We start from the raw sequence: 24,104 nt of genomic DNA on the forward strand, positions 1-24,104 counted from the left end.
GCAGCCAATAGTAACCCACTCATCCAGAATAATACACAAACACAGTACAATGTAGCACTGTTTCCTGTCTTGGCAATTACAGCGTACATTGGAGAGAACACTTATTCAGACTTAGCAAGAAAAGGCTGTAGCTTCACACATGTGAAAGAGCATTTCACATTTTGCTTTGGTTAAAAATACACCGAATTTGCATGTATGCATCCTGATAAACGTCCAGCTACATCTACCATTCAATAATGAATACAAGACATAATGAAACCTGCTTGCACATGTACATAAACAAGGGCTAAAAATGGGTAGAAAAACTACAGTATATGAAAATCAAGTTAAACATTTTAGCTAGCCAAGCTAATATTTAAAAAATAACTAATTACAACTGGGCTTGCAGCATCCTGAATATTCAGTCTTAGATTCTTGAAGACACATAAATAGTATGGTGCTAACAATGTCTGTTTTCATAGCCTTACAGAGATTGTGCACAGTGTCTGAATATATGTGCAGTCCAAAAGGCACCAAAAAGACCCACTGCTGTCAGTACAAAGCTAGTCTGACACATTTCCTTCCCTTCCTCTGCAATACAAGTCTATGTGTGGAAACTTGTGATGAAGGTTGTGGCTGTTACTCCACTATACCACCATAAAGTACTGGAGTGGAAGAACAGAAAGTACAATAGGAGAAAATGATAGTTTAAAAGAGAAGTAGGGCTTTCCTTTTTTTCCCCCAATTATACTTACCTAGGTGGATGCAACACTGGTCTGATGCTGCATCTGTCCTCCGCCGGCTCTAAGTGTGAGGTGACTGGGAGTCACTGCTGTCTGCTCTGCAACCCCAGAGGAGCGCCGGGCTGTGGAGTGGGAGAGAGCAGTTGGCTCAAGTTCTCACTGGATCGCTGAGAGGCTCAGCCAGGTGCCGCTATAGATTCTGGGATGGATCCCGACTTTAAAGTCAGGATCTTTCCCCAGCCTGGACCGGCTGAGTGATGTCAGCCAACAGCCTGCTGTCAGCTGAAAACAGGTCACAGGAGTGCAGAATGAACTGTACTTCTGTGATCTACAGGAGAAGTACAGCTAAATAAGCTCTGACTGTACTTCTCCTTTAAAGTGATATTAAAGGCTATTTTTTTTTAAATAGCAAACATGTCATACTTACCCACTCCGTGCAGTGGTCTTGCACAGAGCTGCCCCAATACTCCTCTTCTCGGGTCCCCTGTCGGCTCTCCTGGTCCCTCCCTTCTGCCAAGTGCTCCCAGAGCAAGCTCCCTGTTATGGGAGCTCCCAAACAGGCTCACTCATGAGCCACAGCTCCGCATGTCCATTCACACACAGAGTCGTGGCTTGGCCCAGCCCCCCCTCTCTCCTTATTTGCTCACTGGCTCTGATTGACAGTGACAATGGCTCCTGCTGCTCAGCCAATGAGGAGGGAGAATCCCCAGAGAGCCATGTCTCTTGCACATCATGATGGGGCTCAGGTAGGTATGGGGGGAGGGGGGGGGCTGCTGCACACAGAAGGTTTTTTTACCTTCATGCATATAATGGATAAAAGTAAAAAAAACAAACAATGAGCCTTTACAACCACTTCAACCTCCCTGGCGGTATTCCAGAGTGTAGCTCGGGGTTAATTATCAGTGCCAAAAGCGGTAAGCCCGAGCTACACTCAGGATTACCCTGCAGCGTTGCTCTGGGATTCCCTTGATCACTTACCTTGTCCTGCGCTCCCGCAATGTGTCCCCTGCAGCATCCCCGGCCATCTCCTCCGGCCGACACGGGCATCCGTTTTCCGTATTCCGGTCCCTGCGAGTGTCGGGACGTACGGGGGCCGGAACAGGTGGGAAATTTAAAAGATTTAAAAAGTGACATTCACTAATACACTAAAATCACATAGTAAAACATTACTGTATAAAACCATTTCACATACATTTTGTCTCTACTTCTTTGTCCTGTGCCCTGCCTGCATTTTTACTGTTCTTTCTGCCTGGAAACTGAGAAATGTCCATGGCGTCCAAAAAGCATCCCTTTATGTCAAAAGCGGTTTTAGACCAACTAGAGAACAGCGATAGTAAATCAGAACTACTTGCAGAATTGAGTGATGATTTGTGGAAAAATTTGTCATCAGACACTGAAAACGATTTTGCGACTAAGCTCAGTGATGTGCGAACTTGGCGCTATATTTCAAATTTCAGTGTTTTTGGTTTGATTATATTATTGAATTAAATGTATTATTATTATATTATTATTTTTTATGATTATTTATTATATTATAATTTATGATTTCGTGTTTCAAATTTTATCATACCTGGGATGTTTACTAGACTCTTGTTCGGACAGATTTCAGTGAGTTATTCCTAAAAATTACAGGCCTACAATAAAAAAACAACATATTTTCATGCAAAAAATGTACCGCTTTCAGCACAGCAATATGGACATGATCATACCGCTAGGAAGGTTAAATTAGTTGGAGGCATTTTCAAGCACAAATCTGTCACAAATCATATAGGGTGTACAGACTATAAAGAGAGAAAAAGTTATGAGTTGGGCTTTAAAATATTAGAATATTCAGCTGTAGATCTAAAGATCTATATACCTCTTATTTAGATTTATTTAGTTTGTCAACCCTGACATTCCCAAAGTCTGACAGTTCCTGACGTCACTCACTGTTCCTAAACTTTTAATAGTTTCAAATAATAGAATGCATTTGCAGTCAATACACAGGTATTTGCTTTTCAGATGATTGAGTAACTTTTATTTGTGACTGACAGATTAGCAACCTAATTTGACCTTTCTCCTATGGCTAGAGATGGAAAGACCCGGAAAAAAAACAAAAAAGTTCGGAAAAAATTTTTTTTTTTTTTTTTTCCAAAGCATTTTTTGGGGATTTTTTTTCAGAAAAATAAAAAAAAGGCGTGTGGAATATGTTCTTTTGCAATGATAAATACTGTAATATACCGGTATCTATGACATGGTATTCAAACTATATAACATGAAGACCTTAATGAAAGATTTCTGAGGCTTTATATAAAGTCTTAAAATACTGCAAGTTCTCTCAACTGAAGACAAGCAAACCTTGGAATACAATTCAAGTAATACTGTTCTTCACAATGCAGATATCAAACAAGAAATATGCATTTCTGCCAATAGGGGGCTCTGCAGGGGAAAGTCTCTACTTTAGTTTGTTTGTGAACTCCTTCGTGTACCTCCTACAGTGGGGTAATTGCTGGGATACAGTAGATCAGGGATTTTTACTTTTTCCACAAATTTCAATTTTTTCTGGAAAAAAACAGGGACATTTTTTTTTCTCATGGCTGGAAATTTGTAATCTTTACCTCTGGCACTTATGCTTTAGAGTCAGATAAAATACAGCTAAATCCCAAACAATTAGTACCTTTTGCATCACATGTCCCTCCCTCTTAGATTGTAAGTTCTCAAGAGTAGGACCCTCTGAACCATCCGGTATTGAATTGCATTGAAACTGTACTGACTCATTTTATTTTGTAAAGTGTTGCGTAAACTGCTGGTGCTATATAAATCCTGTATAATATTAATTGGGAAACTATAAAACTTTAATAAGTAATCTTGCACTTAATAATTTAAAGTATGAATACCCCTTTACTAAAATATACTGTATAAATGTGTACTCTTCTTTCCATTCTCTTGCAGCCTCCTGGCTGAGAGATATAACAGTGCAGTGTTTCTCAACCTTTTTTCAGTCAGTTTCTCTCTGTCACTCAGCTAATGTGACCCCATTACTGACAGAGAGGGGCAGGGAAAGTCAAACAAGGATGCCATGCAGGCGACCGACATCCTCCATATCAACTGATGGCATTATTGGTTGATAAGATGCCAGTGGCTAGGAGGTTGTAATGGTGCACAATGAAAACTAAAAGGTAGGCTTGATCCAACTGCTGGTTTGTATACAAATTTTGGACAATTTGTAGGCAATATCTGGACAAGTTTTTGGCATTTTGCCAAGGCACCCCTGAAGAAACTTCAAGGCACCCCAGGGTGGCTTGGCACCCTGGGTAACTGAAAGCAGTCCAAGATAAACTATATTGCCAAAAGTATTGGGACACCTGCCTTTACATGCACATGATCTTTAAAGGCATACCAGTCTTAGTCCGTAGGGTTCAATTCTGAGTTGGCCCACCCTTTGCAGCTATACCAGTTTTAACTTTTTAGAAGTGTGTCTATGGAAATGTTTGACCACTCTTCTAGAAACACGTTTGTGAGGTCAGAAGACCTGGCTTTCAGTCTCCGATTTAATTCATCCCAAGGGTGTTCTATAGGGTTGAGGTCAGGACTCTGTGCAGGTCAGTCAAGTTCCTCCACCCCCAACTTACTCATCTATGTCTTTATGGACCTTGCTTTATGCACTGATGCGCAGTCATATTGGAACAGGAAGGGGCCATCCCCAAACTGTTCCCACAAAGTTGGGAGCATGAAATTGTCCAAAATGTCTTGCTCTGCTGACCCCTTAAGAGTTCCCTTCACTGGAACTAAGGGGCCAAGCAAAAACCCCTGAAAAACAACCCCACACCATAATTCCCCTCCACCAAACTTTACACTTGACACAATGCAGTCAGGGAAGTACCGTTCTCCTGTCAACCGCCAAAGCCAGGCACGTCCATTGAATTGCGAGACAGAGAAGCGTGATTCCTTACTCCAGAGAACACATCTCCACTGCTCTAGAGTACAGTGCTAGTGTGCATTACACCACTGCATCTGTCGCTTTGCACTGCACGTGATGATGTAAGGCTTAGAAGCAGCTGCACGGCCATGGAAACCTATTCCATGAAGCTCTCTATTCACTGTTGTTTTGCTAATCTGAAGGCCACACAAAGTTTGGAGGTCTTTAGCTATTGACTCTGCAGGCAGTTGGCGACTACTGCGCACTGCACACTTCAGCATACGCTTACCCCACTCATTTTACGTGGCCTACCACGACGTGGTTGAGTTTCTGCTGTTCCCAGTTACTTTAATTTTGTTATTATACCACTAACAGTTGATTGTGCAATATTTAGTAGCAAGGGAATTTCACAGATGGATTTATTGCACAGGTGTTGAGAGTAGCCCATTCTTTCACAAATGTTTGTAGTAGCTGTTGGCATGTTTATTTTACACACCTGTGGCCATGGAGGTGGTTGGAACACCTGAATCCAATGATTTGGAGGGATGCCCCAATACTTTTGGCAATATAGTGTATGTCCAAAGGGTATTGGAGGCTGATACACATGGGGAATGTCTATAATGATCCAGGTGACTTAGATGCTTGACCCAGTGGCTGTTTCTTGCAGGAAGAGCTAGAAGGGACTCTGCAATGGATAAGAAAGAGAGAGAAAGAGAGAGAGAAGCAACACCTTCTGAGTGTAGCATAAAAGCACAGACTTTATTAATCAACAATTTGGCAACTCACAAAGGTAGAAGTTAAAAGGTTCATCAAATCTAAAATGCCACTATGATATGCCAGTCTGGTCCCACTGTACCTGCTGTGAAGGATCTCAGTAGCCCTCGGCTGTGTTGGTGGTTCCCAGAACTCCCTTGGGTCCTGGTTCGGGTTCCTTAGGAAGGTGGAAGTGACCTCAGCACCGGAAGAGGAAGTGGTGGGCGTGGCATACATTCAGAGCATGCATGCTTCATCATTAGGCCATCAGCATGTGTGCTCCTTCATCGGATCAGCATATGACAGTGGTGTTTTGTACTTGATGAGCCTTTTATCTCCTACCTTTGTGAGTTGCCAATTTGTTGATTAATAAAGTTTGTGCTTTTATGCTACACTCAGAAGTTGCTGCTTCTCTCTCTTCCTTTTCCTGAAAAACCTTCTTCTGGCGAATTGACTGCTGATTGATTGAGCTCAATGAAGCCCAGCTCTCCTGTCTCCAAACAACACCTTTTAGTGTTCGCAATTTGTTTACAGCAAAGTCAGATGCAAACATAGGGCCAGGCCAGAATTTATCTTTGGAAAAGGTAACCCGCCATAGTTGCATGGTTGCATTATACAGTAATTTCTATAAGTGTAACTTGAATGATTATAATTTATAAAAAAAGTCTGTCTTTTTTTTATTCCCATGCAAACATTCAGCACTTCCTTGAAACCCTGGGTAGCTGGTGGGGGTCTGTGTGGTTCAGTCCCCTGCTGATGTTGTGATGAACTGATTACCAAGAAAGGCTCTGAGCTTCATTCGGCTAAACACTATTTATATCTAAACTGCTTACATAAAATAACCTCAATGTTATTTTGGCAAAACAATGATCCCATCTGTGAAAAAAACAACACTCACTGGGATCCTCTTAACACATCTGCACACATGGAAAAATTTAAAGAACAGCACTCTTCCTCCCTGTTACCCCGACTGCTGTTTTCCCTCAAAAAACATACTCACATGCCTAGTGAATCCAGTGTTGTCTGATGTAGCCTGTCACTCGAACACCACACGGTGGATCCCATACTGACATTTTCTGTTGACCAGGGACTTTACAAGATTTTTGCACCTGGTCCCCTGATGACGTGCCTCTGCACATACATGGTGTATCAGAGATTGCCTAGCACATGTAAAGTCTCCTGGGATGCGTGATGTATGTATCGCAGGAGGCTCCAGGAAAAAGGGGGGGGGGAATTGTTTTATAGCATGGGGTGGGAAAGAAAGAAAAATATTTCCTAAAGAAGGTGATGGTCTGCTTTATTGTGTTCCTACTCTTCCGCATATCATGTCATATCTGTCCTCAGTGATATTGAACTGGAATGAAAAGCATTTCTTTTCTTTTTAGCCTTCAATAGAAAAAGGAAGGGTGAGTTGCCCTATGTTTTTATTGTTGTCTCACTCACTGTCCTCCTCCCTTCATGTTATAGTGAGAGGTGGTCAGAGGGAAAAGAAGTGAAGGAAATCTCCCAATGGGGACAAAAAATTGAAAGGGACTGAACAGCTGGCAGAGAAATTTAGTATTAGTTACCCACTAACTTACTTTAAATAGTTTGTTTGGGCATAGCTGGCTATTTAAAGTAAAAGTAAATCTGTAGTTAGACTTTTACAGTTTATATAAAGGATGCTGAAACTGCAGAGAATCCAGTTTACAAGTTCTGTTTTACTGAGAAAAGGCAAAAACACTAAAGTGATACTAAAGGCTTAAATAATAATAATAAAAAACACATGTTATACTTACCTGCTCTGTGCAGTGGTTTTGCACAGAGCAGCCCAGATCCTCCTCTTCTTGGGTCCCCTGTCGGTGCTCCTGGCCCCTCCCTCCTGATGGATGCCCCCACAGCAAGCAGTTTACTATGTGGGCACCTGAGCAGGCGCGTTCCCAAACCGCTGCTCCGTGTGTCCATTCACACAAAGAACCATGTCTTGGCCCCACCCCCTCTGTTTTCTTACTGGCTGTGATTGACAGCAGTGGGAGCCAATGTCTCCCGCTGCTGTCTCAGCCAATGAGGAAAGGGAGTCCTGGGATAGACAAGACTCCAGTGCACATCACTGAATCTACCTCACTGGATCAAGAGGAGGCTTAGCTGAGCATTGGGGGGGGGGGGGGGGGCTGAGGGACATACTGCACAGGAAAGGTTTTTTACCTTCATGCATAGAATGTATGAAAGTAAAAAACTTTGAGCCTTTAAAACCACTTTAAACATATAGTGAAAGGCAAACCTTGAAGGAAAGTTTACCAGCTTTTTAAAATGTTTTAAATGTTATATATTCTGTCACTACTTGGAAAAAATGTAAACTTTAACCACCTCCCGTCCGTCCGTTGTATATAAATGGCCGGATGGTGGCAGTGCAGGGTCGGGTGGCCATTTATAAATGGCCTCCCCGTCCCCTGCTTGTGCGCGCTCCCTGGGAGCGCGCAGCGCCGCGATCCGGTGCCTGCTGTGTCCTCCGGACACAGTGGAACACCGATCGTCGTATGGGACCTCTGTGCGAGGTCCCAATCATGTGATCACTGATTGGCCAAACAGTGATCACATGCAGAGTAGTAAGCAAGATGTCACTGCTGACATCATTGCTTACTACGTGTGAAATCTGTGAATGATCACAGAGGTCACATGATACAAGGCTATTCACAACAGCCTTGTACCATGTGACAAGCTGTGACCGATCACAGCTCACACAGTAGTTCTTAATGGCTGCAAGAATGCAGCCAGAGAGAAGGAGAAATTATTGATTTTACAGGCTTTATGGGTGTAAAAGCAATCAGTGTAAAAAAAAAAAAAAAAAATCTTCATCACCCCCCACAAGTAGTACAGTGTCACCATGGTGACACTGTACTGATAGGGTGACAGCATATAAAAAAAAAAACATAATTAATAATATAAAAAAATTAAATAAAAATAAAAAAAAAATTTAAAATTATAATTTTTGGTTATAAACTAATTTGGGTTATTTTTTTTTTACTAAAAAGATAATGTAATATATTTTGGCCAAGATTTATGATGAAATATTATTTATTTGCAAAATTGTATAAGAAAAACCACTTTTTTTCAAAATTTTTGGACTTTTTCATTTACATAGCAAAAAAAAATAAAAATCCCAGTGGTGAATAAATACCACCAAAATAAAGCTTTATCTGTCTCAAAAAATGCTAAAAAAATTCATATGGGTACAGTGTTGCATGACCGTGCAATTGTCATTCAAAGTGTGATAGCACTGAAAGCTGAAAATTGGCCTGGATAGGAAGGGGGTAAAAGTGTCTGGACTTGAAGTGGTTAAAGCATGGCTGGCACTCACACAACATTATTCAGCTTGTCTAGTTCAGAAAATATATTATTTCAAATATTAGCTGTTCTCCCAGGTTCAAAAGCTAAAAAAGTTATATTCAGGTAGCATTTAGAGACAAATAAAAACTCTCCTTTAATAAACAGTATAGAGACGATTTACAAAAGGTCTGTAAATCGCCAAGCATAGTGTCATCCAGGGTAACGAGGCCTTTATTAAAGTTCAGCTGCCTGAAGTGGATGAAGCTAGAGGTCATCCACTTCAGGCAGCTCTTTTTTGAGTGATCAGCGCTGGACATCTAAGGGAGTGGGGAGTTATGGATTCTCTTTCTCTTACTTTACTCATTCTTTTTCTTTCTAATTCCCTCTTTCCCTCCTTTCCTCTTGCTCTCTTCTTGACAATACTTTGTAGAGCATTCCTGACGGAGAGGGATACATTTATTGACCTTTAGACACTTCTGGGTTCTGCGTGATAGATGCAGAACAATATGTTTGGTATTGTAAACATGTCCAAATGTGATGTCATTTTAATTTTGCCTTTTGTCAAAACTGATGAATGCTCTGCAAAGTCTTGTTCATTAAGTCAAAAAGTAAAAACAATAAAAACTGTTAATTCTAAAAAAAGAAAAAAAACACTTTGATTAAATCATATATTCATTTTCACACTGTATTTCAATTATTTCCAGTCTACTCCTATTAATCTGAATGATCCGGAAGTTTGTAAATGTTCATTGTGAAGATCCCAACACATTTACTTTTTTTAATTCTGTGCTACATATTTACTATGTGGGCATCACAAGTCGCTAAATGGTTAGCACTTCCGCCTGGCAGTACCAGGGTCATTGGTTTGAATCCCAACCATGGCACCACCTGTCTGGAGTTTGCATGTTCTCCCTGTGCCTGTGTGGGTTTCTTCCGGGTACTCTGGTTTTCTCCCACACTCCAAAGACATGCTGGTAGCTTAATTGGATCCTGTCTATATTGGCCCTAGTATGTGTATGTATAAATGTGAGTTAACTACATGCCGCCCAGCCACTGTACATATACGGCGGCAGGGCGGCACTTGCAGGCAAAACCACGTTTTAAAACGTGTGTTTTGTAAACAAATAGGGGGCGCGCGCGAGGCGCACAGCCACCCTATCTGTTCCGCGGATCACCACCGCAGATGTCAGTCGCCGGGTCACAGTCACTCCTTAGCGGCTGTTTCCCGGCGATCGGCGGCAAACAGTGACAGAGAGCACAGCTGCAGTAGCTGTGCTGTCTGTCACTTCCCTGTCAGCTCAAGGATGAGCTTATCGAGAAAGAACAGTTTCTCTTTCTCGATCAGCCTTGTCCTGTCCAGTACACACCCCCGCCCCCTAGTAAAACACTCCCCTCACTCCTATAACCCTTCCCTGCAAAATAATGTTAACCCCTTCCTCCCCATTGCCATTAGTACAGTGTCAGTGGTTTTTTTTTGCACTGATCACTGTATTAGTGTTTTTGGGGATGTCATGGACCCCAAGTCAGTACCCCCCAATTTCAGAATGTCCGCCGCAGTCCCGCCATAAGTCGCTGGTCGCTGCCGTAAGTCCCTGATCGCCACCATAATTTGCTGACCGCCGCCATTATTAGTATAAAAAAAAAAAAAACTAAAAATCCCAGTATCTTTCCCGCCATTTGTAAATGCTATAACTTTCACGAAAACCAATTAATTTACACATATTGGGTTTTTTTTTAGCAAAGACATGTCACAGAATGCATTTTGGCAGAAATTTATGACTAAATTTGATTTTTGCATTTTTTTTACTGGACATGTTTTATAGCAAAAAGTCCAAAATATTGTTTTTTTTTCCTCAAAATTGTCAGGCTTTTTTTTTTATAGCGCAAAAAATAAAAACCGCACAGGCGATCAAATACCACCGAAAGAAAGCTCAATTTGTGGGGAAAAAAGGATGTAAATTTCATTTATGTACCATATTGCATGACCGCGCAATTGTCTGTTAAACTAGCACAGAGCTGTATAGCAGAAAAATGGCGTAAATTGCAGTATTTATACCATAGTTTGTAGACGCTATAACTTCCACACAAAGCAATCAATATACACTTATTGGGATTTTTTTTACCAAAAACATGTAGCAGAATACATTTTGGCCTAAATTTATAACCAACTTTGAGTTTACTATATATTTTTTATAGCTGAAAGTAAAAAATATTGTTTTTCTTCAAAATTTTTGGCCTTTTTTTGTTTATATCGTGAAAAATAAAAAGCGCACAGGTGATCAAATTACACCGAAAGAAAGCTCTATTTGTGTGACAAAAAGGACGTAAATTTCGTTTGGGTGCAGCATTGCATGACCGCGCAATTATCAGTTGAATTAGTGCAGCGCCGAGTAGCAAAAAGAGGCCTGGTCATTAAGGGGGGTAAATCCTCTGGGGCTCAAGTGGTTAAGGACCTTAGATTGTAAGCTCCTCGAGGGCAGGGACTGATGTGAATGTACAATATATATATGTAAAGTGCTGCGTAAATTGACGGCACTATATAAGTACATGTAATAAATAATAAATATGTCACATGAGTAGGTCCTGCTGTGTCACACATTTCACAGAGTCTGCCTTCTGAACTAAAGGTGCTAAAAAGCAGGAGTCCCAAGAGGTGGAGTCAGTACAGGAATTACAGCTTGCAGGCAGCAAGGTACCATGGGATAAGTATTCCTTAGAAATTTAAAGTAAACAGTACACGAGAAGCATGCTGGGAATCCAGGAAGTTGTGAAAAGCGATGGTCAACACACAGGCAGAACTTACAACATAAAAGGAGATTTTCATATTAGCTTATATTCGATTTTAAAAAAATAACTATTGTTTGTATTGTTATTATAATGCTGATGTTCTAAAATGAAAGTGTATGTTGTGCTCATAGATTTTCTATGAGATAGCTCTACACTGATTAAAATTTGTTTCATTGCCATGGTTTACTACCTATCACTGCTCTTCGTACTATCTAATTAAAAACCTGTTTGCATTATAATCAAATCACATATTACAGCTGAAACCTGTGTACTAACAATTCCCTGTGTTGGAGCTGCTCACTAACCCACAAAATATGAGTCTGAAATCATGGTTCTGCTCTCTGTAACTTTCCACCCCATCAGCCTGCACCAAGCTGATAATGATTTTTCTTTATTCATTATAAATTGTGAATCTTGAGAGACCATAGTTGCTGACATGACAAAGGAAACTTCCATCCTGTTCTAAGTAGGGTGTCTAGGGGGTGTAAATATTTGTTCAGCTTGCATAACTGACCAAACCGGATGCTCCCCAGCCAAACCAAATGTTTTAATATTAGCAGAATGGAAAATTGTTGTATGTCGATACAATTATACATACCTAAATCTGACGATTCATGTTTTAATTTGTAATGCTGTTTGGCTTTAAGACAAGCATGGTCCCTTTGCATACAATTAATTGTGTACAACTGTTCTCAAGAGCCTAGTAATATTTATGCATATACGGAATCAAGCGGAAAGACAAACAGTTTGTTGCAAAGTAAGCAAAATGACTCAAACTCTTTCCTCAATTAGCTGGAAGGTTTTATAAATACCATATAAACTACAAACATCAAACTTCGAACAAGAGTAAATGAGAGACATATTTCTGATTAGGAAGCCTGAATGAATGATGATTTTGTTAAATTAATGTGCACCCTGTGCTGTGCAATTTTCTAAGTGAAGCAAACCACTATAGTGATACCTGCAATAAATCACTGGCATTTCAGTTAAAGAAAACAAAAATGAGCACTTTGATTTCTTTTAGCAAAGGGATACATTTATCCTTTATGGGCATAGGTTTACTTACATATTTCATATAAAATTCATAAACACCTACTATCTTTAAAATGTTACTAAACCCACAACAGTAAAATCAGTCTTTATATGCAGTAAAGCATGGTTGTTATACTCACTGTGGAACCTAAGGGGTTAATCATCTACATTGTGTAAAAAGGCCATTTGATACTCTTTTCTCTGCCCCTCCTCTTGTTCAAAAGTCCACGTCTTATCTCCTGATAAGACAGACTGAACCCATAGCCACATGCACATGCTCAGTTTGGTGTGTATTGCTAGAGAGTTTTTTTTCCTTAGAAGAGTGCATGTGGTCAGCACAGGGCCAATCAGCATTGTCCAGACAGAGGTCATGGGTTTTGCAACCTCCTAGAGCAGAAAGAAAACTCCTCCTACAAGCTTTAACCAGAGCTCTACTAAAGTCACAAGACTGCTCTAACTGCTGATAAGAAAAGGTATTTAGCAGTTTATATTTACTAAAATAATTAAATTTCCATGTTCAGTGTACTGTGAGAGACCAGATACAGTGAATGCAGGGTCCAGGGTTTAGTAACACTTTAACGTAACCTTCTAATTAAAAAAAAGTTCCTTGTAGCATGCATGAAGCAGTGTACATGACCAAAACGAATGTGTACTGCTCGTTCTAAAGAAACAGGGAGTAAGGGGAAGAAGAATCTCATGGAGGATGTTACAAGGAGGAAGAAAAACACAGTAAGTTATAATTTCTTATAAAATAGATTTCAGAGCCATTAAGTATTATTAGGGATTAGGGATATCGTTTAGTGTCACTTTACTACTAGTAGACATGATTTCGATGAATTGACATCATTTTGATGAATATATGAGTATAGTTTGGAAGGTTGGTGAGAGGCTAAAACTCACATAATCCCCAATTAGACTACCAATTAGACTACCAGCCACTAAAAACAATAGAAAATAATATAGGAAAGAATGATCCCCCTCACGTCTCTTTGGTTATTGATGTAGAGATGCCTTGGGAGGAGCAGAATACCCTTAAAGTGTATGTAAAGGCAAAAATATTTTTTAGATTTTTTAGTTTTGAATAGAGTAGGGAAGGATTAGAAACCCTGTCAAGTTTTTACTGCTTTCTGTGTCTGCACTAGGTGGATTCACTCCTGCTGTTTTTTCTGGTGACCACTGTCATCATGACAGAAAATGATGGGAAATCTGAAATGTTGAGCAAATATTTTAATAGGCATACTTGTTCCAGTAACAACTAAGAGAGGAATTCTACTCACTGTCCAGATTTTCTCCCAATTCCTGTTGCTTCTCCAGAACAGGAGTAGGAAGCTCCAAAGAGGACAGCAAAACATGAACTGAAAATCTTTTTAATAGTGATACACCGACATATTGGCTGCCGAAAACTATCACTTTTGTCAAAGGGGCATGCTAGAAAACCAGCATCCGATCAGCACTCGCAGCCAATGGCTGTGAGCGCTGATTAGTGTGTCAAAACACAATAGCACAATAGCTTGTGTTAGTACAGCAATCTTTCAGTTTTTTTTTTTCGTTCATCCTGCTTGGTTGAAGGAAAAATAATGGATGTGTGTACCAGGCATACGCTTTAAAATAATCTGGATGCACTTTAAAAAAATATAGTAATTCTGAGAAAATACTATATTCCTAGCACAGGCAATTTAGGGAATTTACAGGAAGTCTTTTGTAGTGACTTAATTGCAAAGAGCTTACAAGGCATGAGAATTAATAAAAACTGGGAAACAAATGTATTGGTTCTCAGACCTAAATAAGGACAATAATTGAAACAACTTCATTAAATAGGTACAGGGTCACTATAGTAAAAAATACTGTATTGTGGTAATTATATGTGGTTATTACCTGTAGTGACAACAGTCAATATATAAATTCCTTTTTTATGTCTTTATTTCTGTTTTTATTCACATTTACTTATAAGAAGCTGTCCAGTAAATGTGACAATTATGGAGGCTGGGAAAAACTATAACAGAGGCAGGGAAGCTTGTAAAAGTCAGCCTTTATTTATCTGGGTTAAACGTTTTTTTCCAAAAGAAAAATAAACTGTTTTTCATTACTTACTTAACATGGAACTCCAGCAGTAGCAGCACTTTAAAAATCTATAGGCAATATGGGGTTAAAGCAGAGCTCCACCCAAAAGGGGAAGTTCCGTTGTAATGCATTATCCCCCGCTCCCCGTTAAGGATTGCTGTACCGGAGACCCAAAAATCCATCGGTGGAGTGCCAAAAAGACTGAGAACCCCCGTGCATATAATTGCCGTCTGAAAGCTCAGACCCCCACCTCCCTCTAACCTACCACACTTCCACCAGAACTAAATGGAGAAAATGGCAGGTGCTGCATTAACACATTATTTGTTTTAAAACCAAACCAGAAAGCATAGAAATTACAAGTTGTGGTAGAACTGGGATCTTGGTGGTGCATCTCTCCACGTAGTGCCTAAAGATTATAATAATTTTTTGGTTGGTCTTTCACCTAAAACTAATTTTATTTGCTTCTGTATCTGTCATTTCAGAAAGTCAATATATATATGTCACAAAAACTTTTAACAAAAAAAAATGCCACCAACTTTGTGAAGTAAAAGTTAATTGTCAAGTACAATGTAATTAACTTACCGTCCAAGAAAACCTCTTGTCTTTGCACACATTTGGTATGTTCAGTGGTTCCATGGTATTTGCCACGTACTGGGCATACATGTAATTTATTTTGTTTACATCATATTCCCTGTATTATAAAAGCAAAATCAAAGTTAGTTGAAAAAAGACAAATAAATAATGTGCAAACAAGTTGATAAAAGAGTCCCAGAAAATACTGGACTGTGCAGCCTATCCACACATCTTCTCCACAGCAGCGATCATCTTATTTGGCTTTGAGCATACTGTATCTAACAAAACATGTAGGATTTTCAATCAATTTTTGTTCTGGTGACAATGGTCATCAAAACAAACAAACAAACAAAACAAACATATCTCCCCAACTTGGAAAAAGACAGCAAACAAAACTGATAGAGTATTTAACACTTGCACACTCTATCCTAAAGTAAAAAAAATGGTGACCTAGCATTGAACTGGAGTATCCTCTTGCAAGGTTTGGCCTGCTCTGCATTTCCGAGGAACCCTCCCACAAGAATGATAACATCACACCCAGCAATGCAGAAGATGTTGTTAAAGGATAAGTTCACTTTTTAAAAATAAATAATAAATGCACATTTTTTTGTGGGTAAATGTGCGTTTATAATTTTTTTTTCATGGAAGCCTGTAAATCATCAGCAGACATGGGTACAATGTCAGGCTCTTGCAGGCTGTCAGTTCGCAAGCAAACAAATGGGCAAATATGCACAAATCCCTGCATAAATTACACCTCCGCTATACATTTTAGTATTGTGGGAGCTAGAATTTTTATGCGTGTATACACACATATATGTATGTAAACAATCATATAATAAGGGTCATATTCATGTTTCTTAGGCAGGATCTTTCTGCCAGTAAGATTTTGATTGTTCACAATTTTCGTGATTGCCAGCTATTTGAGCTCATGCACATGACCATAAATAAAATAGCTTTTTTTATTAGTACACATTTGCATATGGAAATGCAGTTCTATTGTTTTCCATGGGCTCATGCACATGGTGCATAAAGATCAGTATAACTGTATTGCATTCAGATCTGTAAAATCCCAATCACAAAATCTGCATCTGAGGTCAGTAACATATGTATATGTGTAAATGCATGCAAACCTGTGTAAACGCGTATGTGCATAGATGTATATATGCATCTATGCATTATTTAAATTTTAGCGAATTTGATGAAGAAGAATTTGTTGCATATAAATGCAAGTGCATGTCTTGCACCTGTACGCATTTAGGCTGCTTCCACACTGATCCTAGCAAAAACACATGCATTTTTACCACAATTTTACCATGGTTTTTCTGTGCTTTTACAGGACATGTGACTCAAAAACACACTGTGGGTGACTGATTTCAATGGGGAGGTGCGATTTTGGTGCGTTTTCTTTACCGAACCAAATCTGCACCAAAAATGCAGGAAGCAGGATTTTAAAAAAATGCGCTTGACCCACAACGGGTCAGTGTGAATTGTTCCATAGGAATACATTGTCATGTTTTTCTTCTGCTTTTTTTTAATACAAAAATGGAGGAGAAATGGATCAATGTGAAACCAGCCCTATATGTGTGCACTTTATGGACCATACTTGCATTTTTTTATGCAGGATCTTTCTGCCAGCAGTCTATGATCAATAATTTTATTATAGCCATGTGCATGAAGCTTAAACTACTATTTCATGCTTATGCCCATCTGGATGTATACTTGAAATTTCAGTTTATGTAGCCATTTGGCAAATGTAACATATTGTAAAGAATCCCTACTTCTGCAAATGTATAGGAATTTTTAAACATATTTTTGATAAATATTTTGGTTTAATGAGCCACAACGACTAATTTTATTTTGATTAAAAGTTATTGACTTCACACATCACCAAAGTCTCAGAAGAACAGGACAAGTTAAATGCAAGCTTCCGTCTGACACGAACTTGAACTGTACATCTTCCTATGAAGATCTAAGACTTAGGTTCACTTTGAAAAGGACCTCCAGGAGATTACAGAGAGTACATGCAAAACTACTTGTGATGCCCTAAATAACTTGTTTCCTTTTCTCTGCTTATCTTGCAGTTCTTTCAAAATCTCCACTGAATAGCCTGAGAAGGACTTTTTGAATAGCTAATAACCGATGGCAATCACATTGCTTCAGCAAAAAATATCTCCCTGCCTTAATAAGTGAGCCTTGCTGGAGCTGACAGAAAGCCTCCATTGCTAGTAATAATACGCCTCTGCTTGGGAAAAAATCTTCCTCTTTATAAATGACTAACTCTGCACATCTAATGTATCCTAGAGATGGAACTTTACAAACAGATGACGATGGGAAGTATGAAAACACACAGCTGTGCTTATTATAGACAGATAAATCTTAACCAGTTCATGACGAGAGACACTTTATTCCTTTGTGGCAAGAAATTGCAGTCAAATGGTGATTACTATTTGTAACCTAAATAGTACAAAGTATCCAGGCATTACATAGCAATTTTTTTCTTGCTTTATTACCAGGACAAAGTATATGGGAAAACACTCTTTTTGTGGGATCTTAAAGGCACAAAAAACAATAACATCATAGAAAGATGAAAATTTAATAAACCACATTTTATTTGTACAAAATGTTAAAATGACATATAGAGTATGGCAGTGACATAGGACATAACTGTCACAGTAGGTACCGTATTTATTCGAGTATAACACGCACACGTGTATAATGCGCACCCCTAATTTTCGATTAAAAATTGGTATAAAATTTTGTTTCACTTTTTGAAGAACCAAAAATATGAAGAACACTGAATTGTGCAAAACAGCAAAACAGCAATGCTTACCGTAACGTGTGGGCGAGGCGAGGAAAGGAAATGAAGAGGCGACCATATGTTACAGCGGATAAGAATTCTCACCCCCAGTGTATCTCTCCAGTTCGGGCCGCCCACTGTACGCGACGAGGGGACATAGAAAAAAAAAAACTATCCCCTGTTTTCGCCGCCCCTTAAAGGGGCGGGGCCGGCACAGGGGACGTTTTTTTTTCTTCGCCCTCGTGTACAGTGAGCGCCTGCGCCCTCAATGGACCGGCCGCCACTGCGTCACCCCACCAGTGCATCTCGCCAGTTCGGGCCGCCCACTGTATGCGACGAGGGGACGTAGAAAAAAAAAAAACGATCCCCTGTTTTCGCCGCCCCTTAAAGGGGCGGGGCCGGCACAGGGGACGTTTTTTTTTCTTCGCCCTCGCGTACAGTGAGCGCCTGCGCCCTCAATGGATCGGCCGCCACTGCGTCACCCCACCCCAGCCCTCGTTTATAACGCGCACCCAAACTTTGATTTCTCTTTTTGGTAGAAAATTTTGCGCGTTATACTCGAATAAATACGGTACATGGATGAAGATAAATCATGCATGCATTTACACTTGACACGTTTCGAGACAGACAGTAATCTCTTCTTCAGAAGTGCTTAGAAGGCATGATACCTATAGTAAATATGTCATTATTAGCATATCTTATATACGTCCAAGAAAAAATTGTAGTCGCCCCTTGGGGGTCGTGGAGGGGTCTCTCTTGGATGCAAGGGGGGTGGTGCCTGTTTCTTCCTCTTAATTTCCCATTCTCACCTCTTCACTTATGGGAGGATTTTGGAGATATTGGCCAGATCCCCTTCACTAATAGTTTTAGTCTATTGGCGGTTGTTTCATGTTCTCTGCCCCTTTGAGGGGCCATGTAAGTGAAAACGATGTCTCTTGAGTTTGCAATTTGTCCTATGTCACCGCCATTCATTGTATCTATATGTCCTTTTAACATTTTGTATAAATAAAATATGGTTTATTAAATTTTCATTTTTTATGATGTTATTGATTTGTTTTGTGCCCTTAAATCCCACAAAAAGAGGGTTTTTCCATATACTTTGTTACAGGAATGATGGCACCTCTTGTAATCACACCCATTGCTTTTCTATTACCAGGACAAAGGGAGACTTTTATTTTACGTTTTATAAAAACGCAGTATGTGACCACTGTTTATGTTTATAGATCCTATGAAGAGCACTGTTCACTCTCATGTCCATTAAAACTTCTGAGTGGGTTTAAACATTTCAGAATCTGGCAAAGCCCCCACGCATCTGCACATGCACTAAGCTTTGCCCACGTATTTGCAGTGTAAAATCTGCCGTATGTGGGCAGATGTGCTGAAGGTCTCTGCCGGGTCCCGAACCCCAACAGAGCACGTCAGTACATCTGTGCGCAACGCCATTAACACCTAGACAAAAAACGAAGTGCTGCCCTGCAGCACAAACCCAAATTGTCTTTTGGAGTGAATGTCCACTTGAAAACTTTGTGGTGAAACACGGTTTATGGTATGAATGTTTTGATGATGTGAAGTCACTAAAATCAGAGGCCTGAAGCTGTTGGAGATTGTGATTGTTGTTGAGGTCAGAGCAGAGCCAATACTGTAATATAGTATAAATAGAGAAAGCGAGCGGCAAAACCATGAGCCGCTCTTGCACCAAAAAGGCAACCAAAATATACCTCCAAGAACAAGTAAATATAAGAAAGGTGCAGCGCTTAAATTAAATAAATAAATAACAATGCACATAAACACATCAACAGCTTAATGATATCCCGTATAAAGTGATATAGTGCAAATCAGGTGTAAATGAATCTGTAATAAGGTGCTATAATACGTGACAATCGTGAGCACATTTTTGTCACTGTGCCTAAAAATAGAGAGCAACTGAGCATATTCAGAGCAAGGTGCTGGTTGCTAAGTGGTTTCCGACTTTTTAAAAGTTCTTCTTTTAAAAGTTTTGATCATGGTCATTTTTGGAGATTTATAATCAACATAGACAGAGCCAATTCTGGAGGACGGCAGTGGTGCGGCAGATAACCCAGGGGAAGGGAATCTCTCAGACCGGACCAGGCTGCTGATATCCTTAAAGGGGACCTCTGGCTGATTTATCATATATACAAATGCGTATTATGATTTTACATCTGGTGAGTGCGCAATCTTAACGTCTAACTCTCGCACATCACCTGAATGACTACTAGAAATATACTGATCACCTGATTGAGACCATTTGATGGATCTTCATCTTTATTAAATTGTGGACTTTATATGGCATTATCTGTGGTGTAATTTAGCACTAATAAGTGCTCACGATTGTCATGTATTATAGCACCTTATTGCAGATTCATTTACACCCGATTAGCACTATGTCACTTTATGAGAGCTAATACTGTGATGAACCATACAGATGAAGAAGCAAATGCAACCCCAATTCCAAAAAAGTAGGGATGGTGCGTAAAATCTACATAAAAACAGAATGCAAAGATTTGCAAATCTTGTAAACACTTATTTTATTCACAGTAGAAAATAGAAAACATATCAAATGTTTAAACAGAGAAAAAAAATAAGGTAATTTTGAAATTGATGGCAGCAACACTTCTCAAAAAAGTTGGAATAAGGCCATGTTTACCACGGTGTAGCATCCCCTCTTCTTTTAACAACACTCTGTAAATGTTTGGGAACTGAGGAGACCAATTGCTGTAATTTTAGAAGAGGAATGTTGTCCCATTCTTGCCTGTATAGGATTCTAACTGCTCAACAGTCATACAGTAGGTCTTCTTTAATGCATTTTTCATTTCAAGTTGCATCAATTATTTTCAATTGGTGAAAGGTCTGGACTGAAGGCAGGCCAGTTAAGCACCTGGACACTTCTACTATGAAGCCCTGCTGTTGTCATAGATGCAATATGCAGTTCAGCACTGACCTGCTGAAATATGCATGGCCTTCCCTGAAAAAGACATTGGATGACAGCATATTCTACTCTAAAACCTGAATATATCTTTAAGTATTGATGGTGCCTTTCCTGATGTGCACGCTGCTCATTTCATACGCACAAAGGCACCTCCATACCATCAGAGATGTAGGCTTTTGAACTGAACGCTGGTAACAAGACTGAAGGTCCCTCTTCTCTTTAGTCCAGATGATGTGGCGCCCATGATTGCAAAAAAGAACATCAAATTTCAATTTGTTTGACCACAGAATAGTTTTCCACTTTGCAACAGACCATTGTAAATTTGCATTTTTGGATGGCACAGTGAATTCTTTTCGCAGACAGTGATTTTTGGAACTATTTCTGAGCCCATGCAGTAATATTGATCAAATAATCATGACTGCTTTTAATGCAGTGCTTGCTGAGGGCCTGAAGATCCAATATTACTTTTCAGCCTTGTCCCTTGTGCACAGACATTACTCTAGATTCTTGCAATCTTTTGATGATATTATGTACTGTAGATGATGATATATTTAAAGTCTTTGCAATTTGACATTGTGGAACATTATTCTGAAATTGTCTGACAATTTATAGGCTCAGCTCTGCACAGATTGGTGACCCTCTGCCCATCTTTACTTTTGACTCTCTAAAATGCTCTTTTTATACCCAATCATGTTACTGACCTGTTGTCATTTAACCCAATTAGTTGCAAAATGTTTCCCCAGCTCTTTCTTGTTAGTACCACTTACTTTGCCAGCTTTTTATTGCCCTGTCCCAATGTTTCTGAGATATGTTGTTGCAATACATTTTAAAATTACCTTTTATTTAAAGGTATATTTTATCAATTTAGGCATTTGATATGTTTTCTATTTTCTATTGTGAATAAAATATGGATTTATGAGATTTGCAAATTATTGCATTTTATGTAAATTTTATGTAAATGTTATGTAAATTTTACAAAAGCTCTTTACCACTCAAATTTGTCAAGAACAAATAGTTGTTTTCTTCATTTATCTATATTTGATTGCTTATCCTTGTATCTCTGTAAATAAATATGTAGGATTCAGGACCATTTTCAGAATTGTATACAGGCTGAAGAAGTGATCTAGGGCACCCGGAGAGTATGCACCTTTAATAGCTTAATAGCAGACCTAAACTCCAAACTTTTAACATAACTCCTAAAAAGTTTATGGACCCAGGAAAAAATTAATAACACTGTATATTTCTCTATATAACAGTATATAACCTCCAGCTGAATATTTCTTACAGGGTATATCTCCTCCAGCAACATATTCATTCCATAGCAGCATATACCTGCTCCAGCAGTATGTCCTTTTACCAGCAGCATATCTCCCCTGTAGTAGTATTTCTTCCTAATCAGCATAACTTTGTTAAGCTCAGGGCATTGATTCACACATTCATTCACACATTTCCTTTAATGATGGGAAGTGTACTGTAGGTCTCTGCCTCTCTCAACCAATCAGGATAACACACAGTACATTTCCCAGCAGTACATGTATGGATCACCACCTTGAGGGAGAGAACAAGATAAAAAAAACAAAAAAAAAGCACATCCTAGAGTCATAGGGAGGCTATTAAAAGCTTGCCAAAGGAAGGGCAGGGTGTAGACACGTCAGCTAATACAGCCATCATTACAGCTTGAAAGACTTGAGCTGGATTGGGAACTTGTAACATGATTGGCAGTTTATTATCACGTACTTATATGTTTTATGCATGTTATATATCAATGCATTGATAGAATGCATAGTAAAAGTGTGTCCCAAGCATCCTTACTTTTGAAACTAAGGAGAATAAGGAATTCTGCCTCTTATATTGTAAGCTCTAACAAGCAAGCCCCTCTGATTCCTGCTGTATTAAATTGTATTGTAATTGTACTGTCTGCCATTATGTTGTAAAGCGCTATGTAAACTTTTGGTGCTATATAAACCCTGTATAATAAAAATAGTTCTGAGCATCAGTAAAACATTTCCAACAAACAGTAGAAGAGGTTTCACTTGCCCAGTGGGTGTCGCTATTGTGCAGATTCTATCTGGAAAAAGAAGCATGTCTACAACAAAGGTTAGTAAACTCACACGCTGAACGAGGTTAGAGGTTATTCCCAGCAGACAAGCCATTCAGCTTTCCAAGATCACATTGCACTATTTTTTCTATACTACTAACAAATCTGGTTTAAGGAAAGAACTCCAATGCAGCTGGAGACAATTGTAGTTACTGAAAATGAAGTAACTCTGGTAACAAATTGGTTGGACATAATTAACCCCTGCACTAAAACATTCATAAAGAAATAATAACCCACAATGGTAGCATCTGGATCCCATATCTGTAATATCATTATCCCAACACTCGGCTTCCATGAAGGCCCCAGGGAATACTAATGTATCAGATTATCAAAAATCTACATCTAACGTGACAGTGTGTTTAAAGTATTCAGCATTGAAGGCCTGCGTTAAAGGACCAGCAAATCTAAAATAAGAAAACATATGTTTGAAGCAAGCTCTTAATAGCATTCATAAATGGTGCATTTTTGTTTTATTTTACTCTTTTAGGCTTCATGCACATGGGCACGTTTCTTTTGCGCAGTGTAAGGACGCTGCATATTTCTGGTGTCGGGGATGTCCTGTACTGTCTCCAATAAACATGAATGGGTGAATGTAGCTATGCTATGCGCAACTATTTGCACACAGTAGCGCATGCACTCAGGTAAAATCTCCTGATTGTAGGTGGGGTGTGTTCGGAACATTACGTACGGCCTTCTTCACCCATTAATGTCTATGGGCAGCTATACGCAGCTCCATGACATCCTGTGCACCAGAAAACTGCAGTCTCTTTACACTGCATGAGTGAATGAACCCATGTGCATGAAGCCTTATACAGCATTTTGATCCAAAACACTATACATTAGGCTTTCCTATGTCAAACTGGCATACATCAGTGTTGATTTTCATAGTACAGAGTAAACCTGTTATCTCTTTGTAAAAAGGATTTTTGGAGCAATGCTTCACAACAAAAAAATAAATAAATAAAATTGGCCATAAACCCCTAGAAAACAACATAACTGACAAGCATACAGCTTATTTTATGTTATGTACTACAGTATATTAGGCCAAGGAAGGGGAAACTTCCATTTATTCCACACTGCCCTGTCCATGATGCTGGAAGTGAACACATTTTGACCGCTAGCACTATTCT

The 24,104-nt window shown here is 39.3% G+C and overlaps 1 protein-coding gene across 1 annotated transcript in view; it reads right to left on the reverse strand.

Annotated features, from left to right (window-relative positions):
* The window catches only part of PDE5A (phosphodiesterase 5A), a 216,728-nt gene that overhangs the window by 50,126 nt on the left and 142,498 nt on the right, over positions 1-24,104 (reverse strand). Inside the window, exon 8 of the mRNA XM_089684312.1 lies at positions 15,142-15,250. Within this exon, the coding sequence (XP_089540438.1) occupies positions 15,142-15,250 (109 nt within the window). The remainder of the gene's footprint in view (positions 1-15,141; positions 15,251-24,104) is intronic.

Source organism: Staurois parvus, unplaced genomic scaffold, assembly GCF_062004578.1.
Source record: "Staurois parvus isolate SC_StPar_1 unplaced genomic scaffold, SC_StPar_1.0 ptg000344l, whole genome shotgun sequence".
NCBI classification, from domain to species: Eukaryota; Metazoa; Chordata; class Amphibia; order Anura; family Ranidae; genus Staurois; species Staurois parvus.